Here is a 22,673-nt window from a genome sequence, read left to right as displayed (position 1 = left end):
AAGCAAGTAGCATTCTGAACCTACCGCTCATTTGAGCATATAATTAATGTGCTTGTCTGAGCGAGTTCCTAACAAGCTCAAAGACGCATTTCTGATTTGCGGTATTTTGTCTTGAGGAGCAAGGCGTGCAATTTGTCCTAGGGTTTCTAAATGTTGTATGCTGTATAAGGGGGTTTAAACATCATTAGAAAGCAAGAGGAAAGCCTAATACATAGATACAAATACGGTTTAGGCAAGAGAGTTCTTTCTATCTTGTAGTAGTGTATTTGAGAGAGATTGCCATCAAAGGTTGAATCTCTGATAGATCGTTCTCAAAGGTTGTGTGAGGTTAATCATTAATGTATTTTTGATATATTAATTGAAGTAAACCATTGTTGAAGGGGAGGTATCTAAGAAATCTTATATATCTTTGTGTTTGTTTTCTTTTATTATTGTTGCTTTGTTTTTGTGCTTTCTTTAACCCATTTGTTCTTCATCAAACCTCAAATCCCTCGCATTTCAAATTTGGTTGTTACTCTCCCAATATCTACTATGTTCACTAAGGGGCTAATGTAATTGAATTCATGCTCAGTTTCTGTTTCAGTAATGAAACTAGGAAGTGCAAAAAACACTCAAAAAACCTGGAAGTAAGGTGTAACCGGGAATAACTGTCAGTATGCTGTAAGTGCTTATGATCCTTCTATCGATTAGACCTCAAATCTTGCGACACAACGTTAGCCTTGCCTGGGGATGGTTTCTCGGAAAACCCCTCCGGCACTCAAGTCAGATTGGGAAATAAAAATCAATGAATTTACAGTAATTGAATGAATGCATGATTAACGGATTGTAAGATGAGTTCAGATCTGTTGAAGGAATATGAACCAATTTGGGATGGTTCAATGATGACTTACACAAGAAGCAAGGATGAAGAACCAAGCAATGAAGCATATTCCAACAATAGGACATATTCAACAATAGAAAAGGAATATGCAGAGCTCAAAGATACAGCACAGTAGAGTATGATCAATAATGGCGACCAGTTGACCTTGCACGTCCTTTCCAGAGCAAGCATAGACACCTTGGGAAGCATAGAAGGTACTAATGGAATCTCTACACATGGACCTTCCTACCATGGTCCAAGAGACCTTCTTTCAAACATTAGAAGACCCCAAGAAGCAGAGCTGAAGGTAGCCCACTCAACAACAACTACACATCAGGGTGGGGCTGAAACTGATGACCAGCTGACCTTGAGGACTTGTGCTAGAACGAGCCTAGACTTCTTGGGGGACTCTAAGGGTAGATTTAGAATCTTTGCACTTGGATCTACTTACCATGATTCAAGGTTACTATTAACAACCATTGGAAGATTCCTAGAAAAGTGGATGAAGGTCACCCACTCAACAGCTGGTTCAAACAGAACAACACTGATCTTATGACCAGCTGACCTTGTGAGCCTTGGCCTGAACATATGTAACACCCCGAGATATTCTGATGTCATTAATTAATATTTTAATAATTTTAGAAATTTTATAATTATGTTAAATTAATTTAGAAGTAGTTTTAATAAACTCCTTTCATATACCAATTTAAATATTAACATATATTTATATTAAAAGTACAATTACAATTTCTAAATAAAGAGGTTCGAATCAAAAGAATTATTTTATTGAAATATGTGAGCACACGTAGGTGAGTTTTTTTTAGTTGGGCCTCACAAGAAGATGAACCTAGGTAAATAAATAAATAAATAAGTGTATAAATTAAATAAGTAGGATGAGTTAGGATTTTAAGGGGTATTACTCCCTCCCTCACTTAATTCACGCCGTCACTCCCCCTTTCTTCTCTTCTCTCTTTCTCTTCTCCCTTTCCTCTTGCTGTGCCGCTAGTAGTTGGCCTCGATCAGCCGCTCACGACCAGCAGCCACCACCACCAGTTGCCGCCTACGTGACCACCAGCACAGCCGCCAACAGCAGGGGCTGCAATTTCTCCCCCAAACAGCAGCTGCTCAGCAGCCTTCCTTCCCTCCTCCACGGCAGCAACCAGCTGCACACCAGCAGCCCTCCACGAGCACAGCGCCACCATCTTTATGCTGCACACCACCTCAACAACCACCTAGCCTTCACCCCGTTTCTAAATTACCCCATTGTAAGCCATCTCTCACTTTTCAAATTGATTAATTTACCATTTCTAACTAGAATCTACCATGTTTATGAGTTGTATGTTGATTGTGTATTAGTCTCATGGAATTCTAGTATGGGTAATGGTTAAAAGAATTATCCTTGAACATGAAATGATTAGGGTTTGAAGTGTGATTTGAAATTATGGGTGATGTGTTGGTTTTGTATTAGTTTCTTTGAATCTTAGTATGAGTACTTATTAAATATGTTATCTTTGAACACGAAACGATTAGGGCTTGGATTTAGAGATGAAATTACTAATAATGTGTGTTTTATACTATATCTTGGTGATGATTGATTAAATAACGTTAAAAGTTGTTTTAAGATTTGGTCGATTGGTTATTATTATGAATAATTAGTAATGGTGATGATGTTAGTTGACTATGAAAGTGATTTTGAATGATTAAATTGAGAATAAAATAGCTACTAATTGTTGTGGTTTGATTGTTGTGAATTACAAATACCCTTATTAGGTTGTTATTGAAGTTATAGATACATGATACTAGTAAGCCTAGAGCATAATGTCAACTTATCGTCGATGGTTGCTAAAGTTAATTGTCGTGTTGTTTTGACTATAGTTCTTAATGGCTTTGGAGATTGTATCCAATGATATCTCGATACGTTAACTCTAAGATTTGCTTTATCGTTATATTAATGTTATATTAAAATTGTAAGATTTAGTTGTGATTAGTTATTTTTGGGTAACGCGAGCCGATATGCTCAAAATTAGTTAATTTAAAGAAACGATTCACACATACTTCTACTTTAAATTGATGGAAAGACTTATGTTGTGTTGAGTTAATGATTTTGACTTGTATTGAATGAGTTGTGTGCGTGCTAGGGTAATCGGAAACTCATATTGAATGGGTGATAGTGATTACTTTGGTATTTAGTTTGGTATGGCAAAGTAGTTAAGGGAACTTATTAGTTCTACTCATAACTTATATAGGTGTCCATTAGTCGGGTGATTTTGTGACTTTTGATCGTGCAGTGACGCTTACAGGTACGTACACGCAGTAACGAACCCTTATATGCAATTTTATTTAAGACATTATTGTTTATTGTAATAATATGCACTACATCAAAACTATGAGTACTAGTGAGTACACTTTATATGAAGAGCTATCGACTATGAAATCTTTGTGCTTAGAATAGTTTAGAGAATGAGAGTGTTAATAAAAAGTGAGAACAACCCCCTTATCTATTTAAGAATTGGATTATGCCTTACTTGGAGTTAGAATGACTCCTTTAGAGGTGAATTTCATATTTTGAAGAGTGGCTCAGTGGGTTTTGGCGTGTTGCTATCCCAGGGCGCTCATTATTAATCGAAAGTGGAAGTTATTCCCATTTGATAAAGTATTAGATTATGATTAGCTTGTGTGACTCAACTGGATTATGTCCGGTTGATTTATTAGTCCCCTAGGTGAGGTTCGACGGGACCACTGTAAGGGGGTATGAGCATGCTTGGGTCACCGGGCACCAGATGGCCGATACCGCCCCTTGACCGAGGTGTTACCATGCGAGCCTTGCAAACCCCAATATGGTGGCCTCTTCACTGGTTTAGAACCCCAGTGTGTTAGTTTTTCCCGAAGGTAGGACCCGAGATGGTCAGCTGGAGGGGGCATGAGCTCATACTATGCCATGGGCGCCGGATGGCCGATAACGCCCTTGGCCGTGTCACTATGCTAGGAAGTAGAGAAAGATCCACTGATAGAAATTTATTCAGTGATAGAAAGTTTATTTATTGATCGAAAGTTATTTAATGATAGGAGGTTCGTTCTTTGATAGAACGCTTACACATTGATAGAACGTTTACTCTTTGATTGAACATTTACTCATTGATAGAACATTTACTTATTTATAGAATAGTTTATGCTAGTGAGAAGTGTGCCTAAGTTAAGTTACCTCAAGGGTATTACAGACTATGATCACACTTACCTTAAGATAGACAAGCTCTATAAGGTCATGTGTTAGGTATTCTGTTAATGCCTTTGGTCGAGTTGATACTATATGTGTTTTGCAAGAGTTTATGTTTGAAAAGAGAAGCGTGAAGACCTGCATTCTACCCAAGAACACATGGTTCGGGTTGAAAAGCACGTAATGAAATTAAGAAGTATAAGTGGCCGATAAACGGTTACTATCTGTGCTTGCGTTTTATGAAATCATCTTATGTTGTTTTATGATATAATGCTATCTAGTAGTTGGTCTTATTATATTTGATGCTAGTTACTGACGTGTACGTGTTTGTGTTTATGTTTGATTGTTGATGACTTTCTATGATTGTCCTGCTATGACACATTGGCCTTTGGTCTAATGTCGAGCAGCAGGAGGATCATAGACAGGCGTAGCAGCTACTGGAGCTTCTTTTGCATTGCATTGCATTTGGGGAGAGTGATGAGGGCGAAGCATAACCTGTGTCATACTGCTATCTTTCGATTTTTGTAGCTCTTGTTATTTTTTTGTAAATTTTGGTTGTATATGTTTGTTATGAGGCCTTGTGTCCTCCCTCGTATATTTGTATTTCCGCTGTGTAGTTTATAACTCTGTATGGTTTTAAGGAGTTAAGTCTTTTTAAAACGCAAACATCGACACTGGAACCATGATCCATGCTTGGCATGTTGATTTTGAGAAGCCGGCGACGAATCATTCCGCCGTGACATAGTTTTGATAGGCCGTTGATACCTTTACTTTATTAGCTTCTAAATAACTTTTGTTTTTCTACAAAGGCACACAGTTTTAAGGCAGATGCTGCCGAAATTTCCATTCACCTTTTTTAAGTTAATATTTAACGTTTATCTAAATTCTCTTCCTTTTCTTTTATGTAACACCCGAATTTCCTCCCGTCCTTTACGGTTTTGGTTTCTTTAAAGGGTCGAAAATTCAGGGGTGTTACAATGTACCTTTTGATCTACGGGACCACCAAGGGTAGAAATGGAATCTCTACACTAGAATCTTGCTACCAAGACTCTTAGTGACCATTATCAACCTTTGGAAGGACACAAGAAAGTGTGTGGAAGGTCACCTGGTCAGCAACTTACCGTCAGAAATCAGAATGCTTAGTTTAGTTTTTTTTTCATTCTTTTAAATGAGCACATGTGGTGCACGTGTTCCTTTATGACCGTTATTATTAGTTAGACGTGTCATTAGCCTTCTCTTTGTATTTCCCTCGTCCCATACGTCTATATATAGATGGCCTTAGCCTTGTAAACATTCAAGTTTGAAATTTCAGAAAATCAATTCATTGGATTTTAATCCTTTGTTTCTCCTTGAGTGTGTATATTCAACGATCTTGAGTAGTGCAAGATCATCACCTTTTGCGACTGAGAGTAGTCCTTGGTTGTATTAAGGGAATTTTTGGCCTTGGAGGATCAAAACTCCTAGTCTTTCAATTCAAGAACTATTCGGTTACATTTATTCTGTTTGTGTGAAGATTAGTCTTTGTTTGATTGTGTTTGGGGATTGTTGGCCATTACATTGCGTGGATTTGAATGCTGGCTTACATCTTCACATCACATTGAAGATTTCCTCCCAAATTCAGTCCAGAATATTTGCTTGAGTATAGAACGTAAATAAGATGGTTGTATGTGATATGAAAGCTTCCCCTATGAATTATTGAAGGAAGTATTTATAATAGTCTCTTGTAGGGTCTTTAGAGGTTGGTTTCTTGATAATGGGATAATCATGAAGATAATGTTAGTAGATGTGGGAATAGTGAGGAGTTATTTTAGAAAGATAATGAACTAAAGTGAGTGGTTTAAGGTTTGACTAAATATTTTATGGGCCTCATTATTAGACCCCTAACAGTTTCAAAGGAGAATGCATTTTTTATACATGCTCTGATAGTAGAAGTCAAATTGAGACTTTTCAATAAATTGATTAGCAATTTTATGAGATCATCTCACCTTAAGACAAGACATATAATAAGTGATCACTCTAAAACAATAAAAAGTTATAGCTTTTAACCTATTAAAAACCAAAAAAATAAAGAAAATGAAAGCAAAACCTTTCTCTCTCGTTACCTCCTTCCCTTCCCCCACCAGATCACCACCACTCTCTTCTTTCCCGCACCCCACCATCCCACACCAGCCGCCACCTAGACGCCACCCCACCCCCCCCTTCCCAAACTAGTCGCCCCCTGTCTTTTGGTTATTAGTCTCTCCCTGCCGCTCCGATTGAAATAAAGAGAAAGAATTAAGTTTTGCAAATCCGTGTTCGCGCGATCATAAACACAGAACTACGAAAATTGAGACTTGAGAGCATATCAAAACTAGGGTTTATGGATTACCAATAATACTTGCTTCCTCTAAAACATTTAATTGAATCAAATGTAGGAAGAACTTCCAAGCTTTGAACTCTGAAGAGAGAATTATTATTATGGAGGTAGAAAATGTTGATGTCAATGGAAAGAATCATAAAACAACAAAAAGAAAAGAGGTAAACAACTATATTCCAAATTAACTTCTTTTAGTTTCAATTATTGAAAGGAAATTGAATTTTTTTTTTGTTTCTTGCAGATTATTTATGTGTTAATTTATTATTGATTGTAGATTTTACAGAAGAAGAAATTCATTGAGGAGTTGATCAAAGCAGCTTCTTCCCTTAAAGACCCACTTGCTAATTTTCCTGATTTTCTGCATTACAATAAAAAAGGTAACTGTTTTTCTCTTTTTCTTGTGTTTTCAATGTGATTGTTATTTTGTTAAGTTTGTGGCTGATAGATGAAAAGTCATGTTATGTCATATTTGAATTATATCTAGAGTGGGATGATATAGACATATAGTTTACATAATTTAGATGATACTAATGAGGGTTAATTTAAGGGAAAATAGTTAGAAACTACCTAAAAAAAGCTTATTTTTGTCAAAAACTACCTAGAAGGATAGAACATTTTTTTTTTTTGACAAAAACAACGTACAACATTTATTTTGTTTGTGAAAAACTACCTGTTAACGGTTACTGCTAAATATCCATTAGTAAATCTTGATTAAAGTAAGCTTTTTCTGGGTATTTTCTAGGTAGTTTCAAGTTATGGACAATGGGATCTTCACTCAGAATGTTGAATAGGCTAGTGGGGTCCCTGTTTGAGTTCTTGCTTAATAACTTCAACCAAATGATCTCAAGCTTGCTCCTGAATCATTAATTGTGGAGTGGTCTCTGCGCAATGTTGTTCCTAACTTTGTAGGAGTCAGAAAATAGGATATGAAGAGTGCCTTGTATAAAATTGTAGAGAACATGCATGCTATCCTAATTTAAGAATCTGCGCTAAGCTGCGAGTTGCATTAATCATATAAAAAGCAGGTTTGTTTACAAAGAAAGAGATTTTACAAGCATTTTGGGGCCCTTTATCTCCATGTATCCTCATTTGTTGTAATTCTGGCTGCTCCTCAAAAACGACCCTTCTTTTTTAAGGATGGATGAGAGATTGGTTGCGTCCAATGAAGAATTTCATAGACTAAATTTAGTGTTTGAAATTACTTGTGTATATCATTCTTAATACTTAATGTACAATGTGAGCCCTTATATATGACATAATAAGAAAATAAAAAAATTTTTAGATTAAGGAATCGAAAAAAGACTAATTCAAAATAACAACTAAGTCTCTCCTAAAACTACTATTCTTAGCTATACTCCTCCTCAAGTTGAGTGATAGGATCTTGAACACTCAACTTGCATATAGCTTCTTCAAAAGCTTTAGATTTACAAATTAGTAACTCAAATAATAGTGATAATATTATAGTAAGTGGATAAAATAATAATAGGTTACAACCTAATAAACACTTGTATGTTTTTTCTTTTTCTTTTTCTTTCTTTTTTTTTTTTTATATATTCAACTATCTTTTTCTTATCAAATTATATATATATATATATATATATATATATATATATATATATATATATATATATATATATATATATATATATATATATATATATATATATATATATATATATACTACATCCATATTCTAAATTTAATGAGGCTAATTCTTCTCCTAAATGATAGCCTTTGATTCATTGGTACATACAATATATATTTTAGCACATCCATTATTTAAGCATCCTTTATTAAAGCTTGATATATTTAACATGCCCTCTTAAGTTTAAATAAAGGATGCTTTTATAAAGGATATGCTAAAATATATTGTATATACGAATAAATCAAAGTTATCATTTAGGAGAACAATTAGCCTTATTTAATTTAGAATATGGATGTAGTATATGTATATATACTACATCCATATTCTAAATAAATGAGGCTAATTCTTCTCCTAAATGATAGCTTTGATTCATTGGTACATACAATATATATTTTAGCACATCCATTATTTAAGCATCCTTTATTAAAGCTTGATATATTTAACATGCCCTCTTAAGTTTAAATAGAGGATGGTTATATAAATGATATGCTAAAATATATTTTATGTACTAATGAATCAAAGTTATCATTTAGGAGAACAATTAGCCTTATTTAATTTAGAATATTTAATTTGAGCTACTAATTTGTAAATTGTAACACTTTCATTTGGTATAAGAGCAAAATGTCTTCCACTTTTATTTATAAGAAGATTATTGTCCTCCATGTGAACAATATATCCTTTAAGTAGTTGTCCAATGCTGAGGACATTACTTTTCATCTTTGGCGCATAAAAACCTTAGCGACAAATTCTTCATTACCATTCTTGGAAACAATTTGAATTTCTATTTTCCTTCAACTTGTGATTTGGATGGATTACCCAAGATTACATTACCTTGTATTTTATCATCAAGGTCAGTAAAAATTTCTTTTCTACCATTCATGTGGTTGCTTGCTACCGAATCAAAAAACCAAATGTCTTGCGATTTGGACGTTCTTTACTATTTCTTGATGATTCAGCTAAATTCAATTGATTTCCTTGGTCCTTTTGTGTACTCCAGCAGTCGGATGCATAATGCCCATATTTTTGGCAATTATAGCATTGTATACTTTTTGTCTTGAACTCTTTCGTCCTCTATTAGACCCTACTCCATGGGCTAAAAATTTCTCATTAGTTTGATTACGAGGTTGGTAGTTAATGACAACTTTAATTCCAGTGCATGATCTAACATAGTTGGTCCATCATTTTTCAGAATTCTATGTTCATGCACTTGGAGCAATCCAAGAAGCTCTTCTATTGATAGTTTCTCAATATCTTTGGATTCTTCTATTGCAGGTAATACATGATTGAATTTCTTATTGCATGATATACTTTTTCAATAATCTTTAAATCTTTTATCTTTTCTCCATATAATTTTTCTTGATTAACATTTGTGAACAAACGAGAGAAATTTTTCATCATTTTTATTTCTTCAAACTCTCCTCGTAATACTTGTATGCGATTTTTTCTAACTCTCTCAACTCCTTTAAATTTCATTGCAAGATTATCCTAAGCTTTTTTTTACTTGTTATTGCGTTTGAGATTTTAACAAATGTGTCTCGATCTAATCCTGCATACATTAAAAATAAAGCCCTTTGATCTTTTTTCTTATTCTCTATTCTTGTTTATATATATATATATATATATATATATATATATATATATATATATATATATATATATATATATATATATATATATATATATATATGGTCAAGTTCCAGTGAGAATAAAACTTAAATGAGAACCGTGAGAACCAATCTCTCCGATAAAAATGTGTTACTTTTTTACAGAATAGGTGTTACTTTTGCACAAAAAAATATTACTTTTGTTTTTAAACAAATCTGGTACTTTTTAGCAAAAAAATATAAATATAAAGTAACATTTTTTTTTGAAAAGTAATACCTTTTTATGTAAAAAGTAACACCTTTTTGTGAGTTTTTTTCAGAATTTTTTTGTTAAAGTAACACTTAATTGCCTAAATGTATCATCTGTTTTTTCAAAAAAAAGTAACACCTTTTTAGTACAAAAGTAACACTTTTTTGTCATTCAGATTGGTTCTCATATAAGGATGGTTCTCACTTCTTATATATATATATATATATATATATATATATATATATATATATATATAAAGATCTGCATATGGTGTTCATTGACTTGGAGAAAGCGTATGAGAGCATACCACGACGTGTCATCTGGGATAGCCTCAAGGCTAGAGGTATTTCTTCAGTGTACATTGAGGCTATACGGGATATGTATGACAGAGTTTCGACTAACATTTAAACACCGGTGGGGATAACAGAGCCTTTTCCGGTTAAAGTTGGACTACATCAGGGATCGGCTCTAAGCCCTTTCATTTTTACTGTCATTATGGAAGAGATTTCCGAATCTATTTGAGAGACGGTACCGTGGTGCATGCTATTTGCTGATGACATAGTGCTGGTAGCAGAAACCAGAGAGGAGGTTAGTAATAAATTGGATGAGTGGAGGGAAGCTTTAGAAGGTAAAGGGTTGCGTATTAGTCATACGAAGACCAAGTATTTGCGCTGTGACTTTAGTGGGACAACACTGGTAGGTGAACTAGAGGTCTCCATTGATGAAGCAGTTGTTAAAAGTATGAGCAAGTACAAGTATTTGGGATCGATTATTCAAAGGGATGGGGAGATTTACGGAGATGTAAATCATTGTATACAAGCGGGTTGGCTCAAGTGGCGAGCAGCCACCGCGGTGCTATGTGATGGGAAATTCCCAAGCAAGTTAAAAGGAAAGTTCTACCGGTCGGCAATCAGACCTGCTCTGCTATATGGGAGCGAATGTTGGCCTGTAAGGAAGATTTTTGAACATAAGATGGAAGTCATAGAAATGTGTATGCTGAGGTGGATGTTTGGGCACACATTGATGGATCGAATTAAAAACCAAGAGTTTAGGGGCAAACTAGGGGTAGCCCCTGATTCTGGAAAAATGCACGAAAATAGATTGATGTGATTTGGACATGTGCAGAGAAAGACTTTCGTCGCCCCTGTGAGGAGGGTATAAAGCATTATAGTAGAGGGTAAGAGGAGTCGAGGAAGACCCAGGAGAACTTGGGATGAGGAAATAAAAGTTGACTTACATGAGTTAAACCTCTCTGAGTGCCTGACTAGGGATAGGGGTAGTTGGAGGCGCCATATCCATGTTTTAGACTACTGATGTCCTCTTAGATTACCTTTTGGTGCTCTTGCCTTCTTGCTTCTCTCGTTTCTTTATTAGTTTTTTGTTTTCTTTCTTTGTAGATGGTTCTACTTATTTATTTTATCTATATGCATTCATTTTATCTTTCCCGTGTAGCTACGTCACCTTATCTCTCTCGAGCCGAGGGACTCTTTTGGCCACGCTTTCCTAGTTTCCTTTATGGGTATGAGTTGCCGCCGTCATTCCCTCCCCAGACACTGTCCATAGTTTTTCTATGAGCGTGATACACTGGATAGGATGATGGTGATGATGATACATATATATATATGTATATATATATATGTATATATATATATATATATATGTATATATATATATGTATATATATATATATATATATGTATATATATATATATATATATATATATATATATATATATATATATATTCCATATTCTAAATTAAATGAGACTAATACTTCTGTTAAATGATAGCCTTTGATTCATTAGTACATACAATATATATTTTAGCACATCCTTTATTTAAGCTTGATATATTTAACATGCCCCCTCAAGCTTAAATAAAGGATGTTATAAAGAATGTGTTAAAATATATATATTGTATGTACTAATGAATTAAAGGCTATCATTTAGGAGAAAAATTAGCCTCATTTAATTTAGAATATGAATATAGTATTTGATAAGAAAAAGATAGTAGAATATAAAAATAAGAATAGAGAATAAGAAAAACACAGAAGTGTAATATGAATATAGTATTTGATAAGAAAAAGATAGTAGAATATAAAAATAAGAATAGAGAATAAGAAAAACACAGAAGTGTTTATTAGGTTTTAACCTATTATTATTTAAGCTTGATATATTTAACGACAACAACCTTTGTGAGAATATTAGCTATTAGATCTTTCAATCTAACAAAAGATAGGCTAAGGATTTCCCTTTAAGATTTTCTTTTACAAAATGTCCATCTACTTCGACATATTTTGTACGGTCGTGTTGGACTAGTTTTCTCATTTTCAGAAATGCTGATTGTTGTCTTGTTATCACAGTAAAGTTGACATATTTGGAAAACCAAGTCATACATTAACTTCCTGAGCCATAAAACTTACGTAATCCCTTTAGCAATTCCTTTTAAACTCCGCTTTTTGCATCCGATAAGCCCTTAACTTTTTGTTTTTTGCTCTTCGATATCACTAAATTCCCTCCAACAAACGTGAAGGATCGTGAAGTTGGTTTCCTTCCATTCATGTCACCTGCGTACCCAATCTGCATCTGTATAAGCCAACAAATCTAGATCATTTTTTTTATTTGAATATAATAGCTCTGCCACTTGTTCTTTTAAGGTATCTTATTATTCTTATAGTTGCTTCCATATGATATATTTGTGAAAAATGCATAAATCTACTTACCACTCCCATAGAATATGCAATATCTGGCCTAATATGAGAAAAATAAATGAATTTCCCAGTATTCTCTGATATTTTTCTTTATCAGTTGGAGTTGCTCCTTCAATAATCCGAAGCCTATGATTTGATACAATTGGAGTTTTAGCTGACTTACAATATATCAAACGTATGCTAGCTAGAAGATATAGAACGTATATTTGGTTGATAAATATTTCTTCCTTTGATATTAGCATCTCAATACCAAAGAAATAATTGAGGTTTTCGATATCTTTCATTTCAAAGTCCTGAAATAACTTTCTCTTCAACGCTTATATCTCCTCTGCATTATTTCCTGTAATAATCAAATCAACTACATAGATTATCAAGTAAGAGATTTGATTATTACATTTCTTTAAAAAAATGAGTAATCAAAGTTACTTTTTCAGATCCAAATGTCTTCATAGCTTAAATCTTCCAAACTATGGTCTGGGAGATTGTTTCAGCCCATACGAAGATTTCTTAAACTTACAACCTTCCCCTTTTTGTGGTGCTTCCTTATTCACTTCTTCAATTTCTAAATAAAAGAAAACAATTTTAACATCAAATTGGTGAAGAAGTCAATCTTGATTCACAACAACTGAGAATAGAACTCGTGTTGTATCAATGTTTGCCACTGAGCAAAATCTCTGAATAATCCACCCTATAGGTCTAAGTATAACCCTTTGCTAAAAAACGTGCTTTGTATTTCTTAATACTCCCATCTGCAACAAGATAATTAACTGTGAATACTCACTTGCACCTTACTATTTTCTTTCTTCATGGAAGTGTACATTTGTCCCATAATTGTTTTCCATTGCCTTTTTCCATTTTTTACTTTTAAGAGCCACTTCAATGATTTTGCGAGTATTAACGGAACAAAGAGAAATGTTAAAAGCAATAACTGTTTTTGATAGTTTTTCATTAGCAATTCGATTAATAGGATACTTAGAGGAATTCCCTAGTGCGCCTAAGAGGTAAATACCTATCAGAATTTTCATTATTAGTTTGCTCTTGTATCTGTGATACATAATCATTAGTAGTTTTAATAACTTTTTTATTAGTATTTTTTGGAATTATTTAACCTCCTCTACCTTTGTATTCTCAATGTTGGGATGCTTATTAGATGGTATAGAAATTGGATGGCTAGGAGGAAAAACTACATCACATTAGAGACAATGGCGGAGGTGTCGCCTTCTTGCTCTAGGGATCCTGAACTAACTCTACAAAATATGTCAAATAACTTAGATCATCACTAGAATTTTCCCCCTGAGATCAAAGGTGGTTATAATAATAGAAATTTTCTAAGAAATCACAATCTATAGTAGTATACACTTTATTGTGGACTAGATACATCTATATCCTTTTTTATTCGTGTCATACCTAACAAAGGCATATTTGACTGCCCTAGGCTCTAATTTGTTCCAATATGTTTTGGAAGATGGATATACACTGTGCATCATAATAAGAAAACTGAAAAACCTAAGATTAAGGAACTTAAAAAAGACATTCAAAATAAATATCTTACTTTCTCCTGAAACTACTGTTCTTTCCTACAATTCATTGATATTGTACTACAAGCCTAAACGCTAATGTTTGTTTTGGGTGCATGTTGAAATTCAACGATTTACTTGAGTCTTTTGGGTTAGATTATCATTATAAATCTGAAATACTAACCTATGAGACTCTAATCTTGGAGGATACTTGTGTGGAGGGATTGATGGTCTTTCTTTCTTGGTCCCTTTTCCTTGGGATGGACAAAGCCTTATTTGGCTCCTTTATGGCGAAGCTTATCTGAAAATAAGAAAAGGTGGGAACTAGGGCTATTTTAGTTCAACATGCAACTAATATTAAGCCCTATGAATTTTTTTAATAATGTTTTGATGAGTTAATTTTTTAATTTTATATGTTCCCATCATAAGACAATTATACATATGAAAATATTTTAATGATTTTGCTGTTACTGTTCATTTCTATCCCCATCTCGTTCATTCAATGAATTTCCAATTGATTGCTCCTAACCCCCCCCCCCCCCCCCCACTGAATGTGTCTCGAGTTAATTAGTAGATCTGAAGTTAAGAATGCAAGGGCCAAGGTTAACGACTTGGGAAGGTATGATTGGCGATTCATTCAAATGCTTGGTACAAATAAATCACTTCCTGTCAGAATGGCTGATTATTCAATTGGTTTAAATATCTTTGCACGGTGAAGTAATTGATTTAGCACTACACATTGGTAGGCATTTTTACTACAAATTGTAAGAGAGACAATAGCAGTTGACACACAACACTCACAGGATCAAATTCTGTACTAGCAAGTAGCAACGCTCTTCTATCAAACCTTAATTTAGCACGACACATTTGTCGTTCTTGTTTTTGCTACCTTGTCTGTACATTTGGTTATCTTGATGAATAGTTTTGATAGAACATTTTAATCTTGGAGCGTCGCTAATTGCTAGTACAGATTCTAAAAATGAAGGATGTCTTCTCCATATTAGTACATTTAGATAGTCCATCTGAAAACTTCTTAGATATACTTTACATATTATTTTTTAGATTGGATTTGATAATCATGCTATTTATTGCCAACTTTTTTTTTAAAAAAAAAACACCTCTAGTTTGCTGATTTATTTGTCAACATTGCTGCACAAGGTCTCTGTTTGTGCTTAGAGGGAGGACATGGAACCAGGCTGTCACGTTCCTTGAAGCAGTATGTTCAGAAACTAGTTAAGGTGATGTCTATAAAATTAACCTTTTTGTTGTCGTGCATTTTTCGTGTAATATAGGATATTTTTCGATGTAGATTCCTTTGTTTCGCCTTTTTTTTTTTTGATTTCCCATCTTTTTGCTGTTAGTAAATTAAGTATTTCTGCTTGGTTTCAACCAATGCCTTACACTTGCACCCACATGGGCTAATTGAACGAGTTAAGCTCGTCTATTGAAGAGCAATAAAATTAGTAAAGCATATGGAATGTTTTCCCAAGTTTCAATCTCGAGGCTGCAATCTATATCATTGCATAACTTGTGTGAAGGTGTTTCATGAATATATTTGAACCTCTCTTTGAATAATAGAGTTGATTTTTTGCAGCTAAACATGGAACAACATTTTGGATCAGACTGGCCGACAGAAGAAAAGGTGAAACATAGGGATATGGTTGCTCCAGAGGCACGCTACATATTTGTATATGAAGTCCCAAATCTGGTTAGCACCAATGAGAAGATATCGAAGCCTTCAAATGAGTGTAATTGCAATGTTGTTGGATTTGTGCACTATCGTTTTATATTGGAGGAAGAGCTCCCAGTTCTCTATGTATATGAGTTGCAACTTGAACCGCACATACAAGGGAAAGGACTTGGGAAGTTCTTGATGCAACTTCTTGAGCTTATTGCTCGTAAGGTGTGTCTCCCCCCTCTTCAAGCACCGTATTTTATTCTGAGTTATAATGAAATTGCTAAAATTATGACTAATAAAAATTTAAAAAGTGAAAACCTGTCCTCCAAAATTAAGAATTGCAGCTCCATTTTATGAGTATGTACCACAGAACCATATGCACAAATTCTCTCGATCTTAAATCATCCTCTACTTATTTAACCTTTCATGTGTGAACTGAACTTAATGAACTTATTTGAATTCATAAGCACTGATAATGAGTACATCTAAGCATGGAACAAAAATGAGGCCGTTATGTTACATAACGACTACTTTATAATGGATTTTGAGCTTACCAAACTGATTTTTTAAGTTCATGGAGTAACCTAGATATATTAGATTCTAAAAGATCTATTATATTCTTTGATCAAAACTTGGATTACTATGATAAATTGATTTTTTCCAATTTAACAATTCACATTGCGATGTCAGCGAAACGAGGTGTAACACTGGAGATGTCGCGTCCGCAACATCACCGTTATCGCAAGAACTTATTAATGCTGAACATTTTTGAACTTATTAGTTCTGAACTGCACAATAAAAACTTCATTTGGTTCTGAACTGAGCTCAATTAAACCTTATTTTATGCATTAGTGCAGTTTACTATGACTATTGGGTTATGTTGGTTTGCTGAGATAGCCTTTTGCCTGTTCTTTCGTTTGTGCAGAATTCTATGGCTGCTATTATGCTTACAGTTCAAAGGCAAAACCGGTCAGCTATGTTTTTTTACACCAGTAAATTAGGGTAAGTTTTGTATGTTGATTTTATGATTTTCTTTTATTTGTCTTTCACGAATCATCTATTAAAAATGCAAAGTTATGTTCAATGATAAAAATCTTGTTAACGTACTCTTGACAACAGTAAATTTACAACGACCACATTTACAACATGTCATTACCCCAATGCCAAATGGCTTCTGCTTAGGAGTGGTTGGGGGTGGGGGTGGGGAGATGTGTACAACCTGACCGGCTGACTCTATTAATAACAATCATGTTTCCAATCGACCTATGATTGCAAACATTATCTGCAATTTCACGCAAATATATAAGCTCAAATAATTTTTGACCCGTTTCACCATGGTTCATTATAATTCAAAGCGAAGGAAGTATAAATTTTTGGCTCCATCGAGAATGGACATAGTTTTATTGAAATTTTAGTAACATATTTTTATTTGATTAATAATACTAAAGCTAACACTACCGCCATGTGTAATAGTTGAGACTTGAGATTGATCAAGCTACATTCACTAGTGACTAGACTTGGCAAAGGAATTTATATTGAAATAGAATCAATTCTTATAATGCTATTTTGAGTTACATAGCTACAAATTAAACAACCACTGATAGATTTATTGTTCCGAAAGCAAAATCTTGTTAGAAATATGTTTGATTACATTGAGTGGGCTGAATGAAAATCTGCTGGCATAATCTGATTTAAAGCTTTGCAATTAGGAGTGTTTTGAAAATATAATTTCAGGCGAGATGTATGCTGCTTGAAATTCTAATGTTTGTTATTTACGACTTGTCATTTGTTCGTTTCAGGTATTGTGTATCAAGCATTTCTCCTTCAAGAGTTGATCCGCTGGTATGTCTGCCATCTATTGTAGAAATTGTCAGTCATATCATCCCGTTATAGGTTTTGAGCTAGTAACTTCTTCCTATATTGTTTGCAGGTCGGATTAAGAAAGAATTATGAGATTCTTTGTAGAACTTTTGACCAGGAAGCCAAGAGCAAGCTGGAGGTATGTATTCCTTTCAAACCGTATCCCTTGTCAAAATGTCGTATAGCTACCACCTTCATACGCTAGTTCCTAAAACTCCCAACAACAGAATGTGAAAGGATGTAGTGATATTACGAAAAAGTTTTCTATCCTATGATAGCCTATCATCATCATCATCAACCCAATATCTTACATTCCTACTCTAAGACAGGGTCTGGGTGAGGGAAGGTGACAGAGAATCCATACCCGTACTCCCTTCACGGAGAGGACTAGAGGAATGTGGTCAATTTTACACTCAAAAAGTAAGAGCCCTTGATAAAGAGGATGTGATAGCCTGTGCGTGACTTTATTTGGACATCTTCTATAGTTATAATCTCTTTTTGTCGCATAACTTTTTTTTCCTCCATTCCACCGGCATTTTAATTCAAGCTACGACAAGGCGGGTAGTGCTATATCGGCTGTTCAGACTGTGTTGACTTTTGATGAAACTACAAGCGTATTTCTTGCCCCAAATGCAAGTAAAAAATCCGCAGTGTAGAAAATGATGCATAATAAAAGTTCCTTCTTCGACTTTATGCCCAGACGACACTTACTGTACGTTGCCTTTTAATCTCTCGTTATCAAGCAAACCTTATCAATCTTGTTTGATGCAATATCCAATTGTGTTAATATCTGTTACATTCTTGCTTGGTAGCTTAACTTTTAAGTGTATTGGCGTCAGTTCTCTCTTTTGCTTTCTTTTATTTGCCATTTGGTAGAATGTATACCCTTTTTTCTTGATTAAGTGGGCATCGAAATTATTATTATTATTGTTGTTGTTAATCTTCTAGAATTTGGCCACATTTGACTATACTAATTTCCAAAATCTGTTAGCTAAATGGCCTCCTTTAGTGTTTGGTGACACTTTATATGATCCTGCTGTAAATAATCCTCTACTGTATTGATTTATTTGCAATATTCATTCCGAATCTGAACTAATCAGCCTTAGAAAATTATCATGCTACGTTTGGAGAAAGATGAGACGAGTTTAGGTTTTTATTAAGGAAAAATTATCCAGAATAATCTCACCTATTGCCCATCTACTGTTGATTATTTCTAAATAATCTCACCTATTGTCCATCTGCTGTTGATTATTTCTAAATAATCTCACCTTTGTATATTATTTGCTAATAACACCTTTTTCCACATTTTAACTGGCTGTTGTAGGTACCTACTAGCCGTTACACTCACTTTTTTTCCCCCTTATGCTTCTTTCCCTGGTCTTACCCTACTCCTCTTTGTTGGTAAGTACCTATAATAGCCGGTTAAAATGTGAAAAGGGGTGCTTTCAGCAAATAATGTACAAAGGTTGGATTATTTAGAAATAATCAATAATATGAATTATTCACAGCAGATGGACAATAGATGGGATCATTTTGGACAATTTTTCCTTTCATTATCGGGTTTAGCCTTGCTAGAATCCCGCTATGAACTCACCATTGATTTTCTTCTTTCTGTTGCAGTAACAAGCTATCCAGAGTATGGCGGATCATGACACATTGGGCACACCCGGTTTCACACACTTAACATCGATCCTACATACCCACACACTTTCTTCAATGAAATCATGACGATGTTCCATCCCGTCTCCCCTAAAGTTTGACACGATAACAATAAAAAGCAAACTATTCACCATTATCAATGATTGTGGAGGTTGCGACTTGCGAGCAATTAAAAGACAACCGGAGATAAGACGAGACACAAAATGGGACGATTTCGATTGGATTAGTCTGTCTATAGTCGATGATATTGGTGTCAAATTATACTCGGTTTTGAATAGGCAGGAAAAGGACTAATGCACATTCTTGTAATACTTATGTTGTTTATTTAACAAAGCTGGGACATTGTTCATGTTTTTTGTAGTTTACTTACAATCACTTTTATTATAATTTGTCGTTATACAAGTCTCTGTCGTGATGTTATTGGTCCATTTCATACTTTTTTACCGTGTTTGAAGATACGCGGCATTACCTATTTTTTCTTTTTTACAATTACTTTTTGTGGTTTGAGATATTTTTTACAAGAAATTTTACTACAATTTTTATGTAATTTAATGCATGCTGAACTCATGATACTAGAATATTTTTCTTTTATTATAATGGATTTATTTTGTTGTCATTTTTCTATATATGCCATCTGTTTTATGGAATTTATTTTTTTTTCTTTTTAGTTTGTTTTATGGAGTTTATCCAATTTTTATTTTTATCTATGACTTACACTTTTTTTAAATTTTCATTCGCATTTGACTACATTTTCTTTATATATATATATATATATATATATATATATATATATATATATATATTTCTACTTTCACATAATGTACTACTCTATCGTAATGCTTTTGCTATATTTTCCTTTTTAGTTTCTCTAAAAGATTTTTCTCTTTTTTCTTTGATGTGACTCACTCTTTCTTTAAATTTATATATACACTTCAATTTGTCTTTTTATCTTATCAACATATTTTTCTCACTTCCTCATAAAAATATCTATTTTTGCTTTCTTGACTTGGATTGCATACAAATTGCACATATAGCAAAAATCATGAGATAGAGAGTATGATTTTTTTACCGCTTTTTCTTCCTTTCTATAATTTACACAATGTATTGAGATTAATTTCATTGGACAATAATACATAATAGAAATTTTTATTAAATGAGTAGGGCTATAATTCATTCAAGTCAAGTATTTGATGGTAATATTTTAACTTTTACAATAGTGTCAATGTTCATATATACAAGTAATTCTAATAATAAATAATGTTTCGTATTTTTACTTTTTTACCATGAAAAATAAAAAAGTGATCTATTTCTACTATAAGACGTTAATTTTTATTGTATTTTGTTGCTAAAGTTCATATACTTATGAGGAAAAATTATACTTAGGTTTTTTAATTTCACAATAGAAAAACACTATGAATTAAAATTTATCAATTAGTATTAAAGAGTTTAATTTCACAAATAAATATTAATAAAAGTTAAGAAGTCAATCATATTCTCGAAAAGCCAAAAATAAAATGGTGAATGAAGTCCAATGACAAAAGGAGTGACTTAAATACTAGTACACGATAGATTTAATGAAGATTAAAATTTTCTTGAGAAATCTACACTATTTTTTTTAATTATTATTTGCATATTTAACTCAATTTTTCATCGCATTCAAACATTTTTCTCACTTTCTAATATATCAACTTTTCATCACATTTAATTATTTTCCATCACACACTATTTTTCTAATGTTTTACTTTCCATCAAATTTAATATTTTTCTCGCTTTCTAATATACGAAAGAGTTTAGACCTTATATGATTGTATTCTTTTCTTTTGTTTTTTGCTACGTTTTTACATTTAGCTTATGATCTAGCAGTGTTTTTCAAATTATTATCAACATATTTAACTTATCACATTTAAATATCTCTTACACTTTCTAATTAATCACAATTATTTATTTAATTTTCTCCCTTTTCTTAATTTTTACAAGAATTGTACTTAAGACAGAAACAAGATTAAAGGAGTAACATAAATAATAATTCTTAATCAATAACCGTGATTTGTTAATTACCACAAAAATACAAAAAAAATAATAAAATAAACAAAACCAAAAAAAATAAATTAAAATTACAAAATTTTCACCATTTTAATTCGTACATAAAAATAATTTATTAACTTTACAAATGTCTTTTATTATTTATTTACTTAACCTCTTCCTAACATAAAATGACGATTGCTTCACTGTTTGACATTTAATTCAGCCAATGACTTGCACACGGTTAAAATCATGACATTCATCTCCTCACCTATTTGTGATGTGACTATTAAAGGGGAATTTTCTACTACAATTTTTTTGGTATTAATTGGATAATTTTTCAAATTTGAGAATTAAACGATCTTGGACAGGATCATGTGATTATCACCTGTAAAGTTAATAGTATATCATTTAATTAATTAATAATTAATTATTAATTATATTAAAACATGATACTGCCTACATCATATTTTACATATTTTCAAGAAAAATGTTCCCTCCAAAATCTGATGATAATGTTATATTTAATATTTTTTGACTCTGCTAAAGTATTATTAGTCCATTACTACATTTGATTGTTGGATCGAATTCTGAAAGCAATTTTCGTTTTAAGTTGAAATTACAATTTTAACAACCTTAGTAATAATTTATTTTGTGTAAGTTACTGAATTATATTTTATATGGGAAAAGTTTATATTTTTGTTTAAATTTTTATAAAAATAATTTTAGATATTATTTTATTTTTATATATTTTAAAGGTGTGTTATCAATAGTTGAAACATTTGATACAAAATAGTTTAACATTTGTTTTTATTAGCAACAAGTGGCACGTCCTTTTTACTACTCTCTCCAATTTACTATTAATGTCCCATTTGCTTTTTGAACACTATTTATCTCTTACTCTTAATTTGTATTTTGTTTTTAATCTATATAGCCAAGTAGAATCTTGTTTGATTCATCTCAATGCAATGATTATTTATATCAACTTTCCGTAATTTTTAATTATGCACAATTAGAGATATTAAAGATTGAGTAAGTTCATTGGATAGAGTGCATAAAGCAAATGAGACATTAGTAGTGTTCCGGCTGTGAAGAGAACAATCAACACCCTGAGCGAAGTTGAAGAGAATGTCTTTTAGGGTACACAATGATTATGAACTATTGGGGAGGTCTGAGTTGCTTTTTCGGTCGTTTCACTGCGTATTCCTATACAAGGTAACAAACGAGGGCCGGAGAGGGGTCCTCCTCTGATGATTAAGTCAGTAGGGGTTATGAAAGAATTACTGATAAAGCTTTTTG

At 33.0% G+C, this 22,673-nt stretch overlaps 1 protein-coding gene across 2 annotated transcripts; it reads left to right on the top strand.

The window, feature by feature from the left end:
• The first annotated feature begins 6,151 nt into the window (after positions 1-6,151).
• Positions 6,152-19,992, top strand: LOC130810344 (uncharacterized). 2 transcript variants are annotated; one of them, XR_009041031.1, is made up of 9 exons: positions 6,152-6,590; positions 6,704-6,806; positions 15,314-15,393; positions 15,750-16,058; positions 16,759-16,835; positions 17,633-17,675; positions 17,764-17,832; positions 18,023-18,405; positions 19,314-19,992. XR_009041031.1 is itself a non-coding variant. In XM_057676363.1 (8 exons), exons 1-8 carry the CDS (start codon positions 6,531-6,533, stop codon positions 19,314-19,316), a joined length of 744 nt encoding a protein of 247 aa, XP_057532346.1. In that variant the 5' UTR covers positions 6,155-6,530; the 3' UTR covers positions 19,317-19,978. The 2 variants fall into 2 exon arrangements, 1 of the variants encoding a protein (XP_057532346.1); XM_057676363.1 differs by lacking the exon at positions 18,023-18,405 and having other exon boundaries at positions 6,155-6,590; positions 19,314-19,978.
• Positions 19,993-22,673: the final 2,681 nt, after the last annotated feature.

Source organism: Amaranthus tricolor, chromosome 4 (assembly GCF_026212465.1).
Source record: "Amaranthus tricolor cultivar Red isolate AtriRed21 chromosome 4, ASM2621246v1, whole genome shotgun sequence".
Lineage (NCBI taxonomy): Eukaryota > Viridiplantae > Streptophyta > Magnoliopsida > Caryophyllales > Amaranthaceae > Amaranthus > Amaranthus tricolor.
Note: the sequence above shows the minus strand (reverse complement) of the source record. Positions and strands in the feature narration are given on the sequence as shown.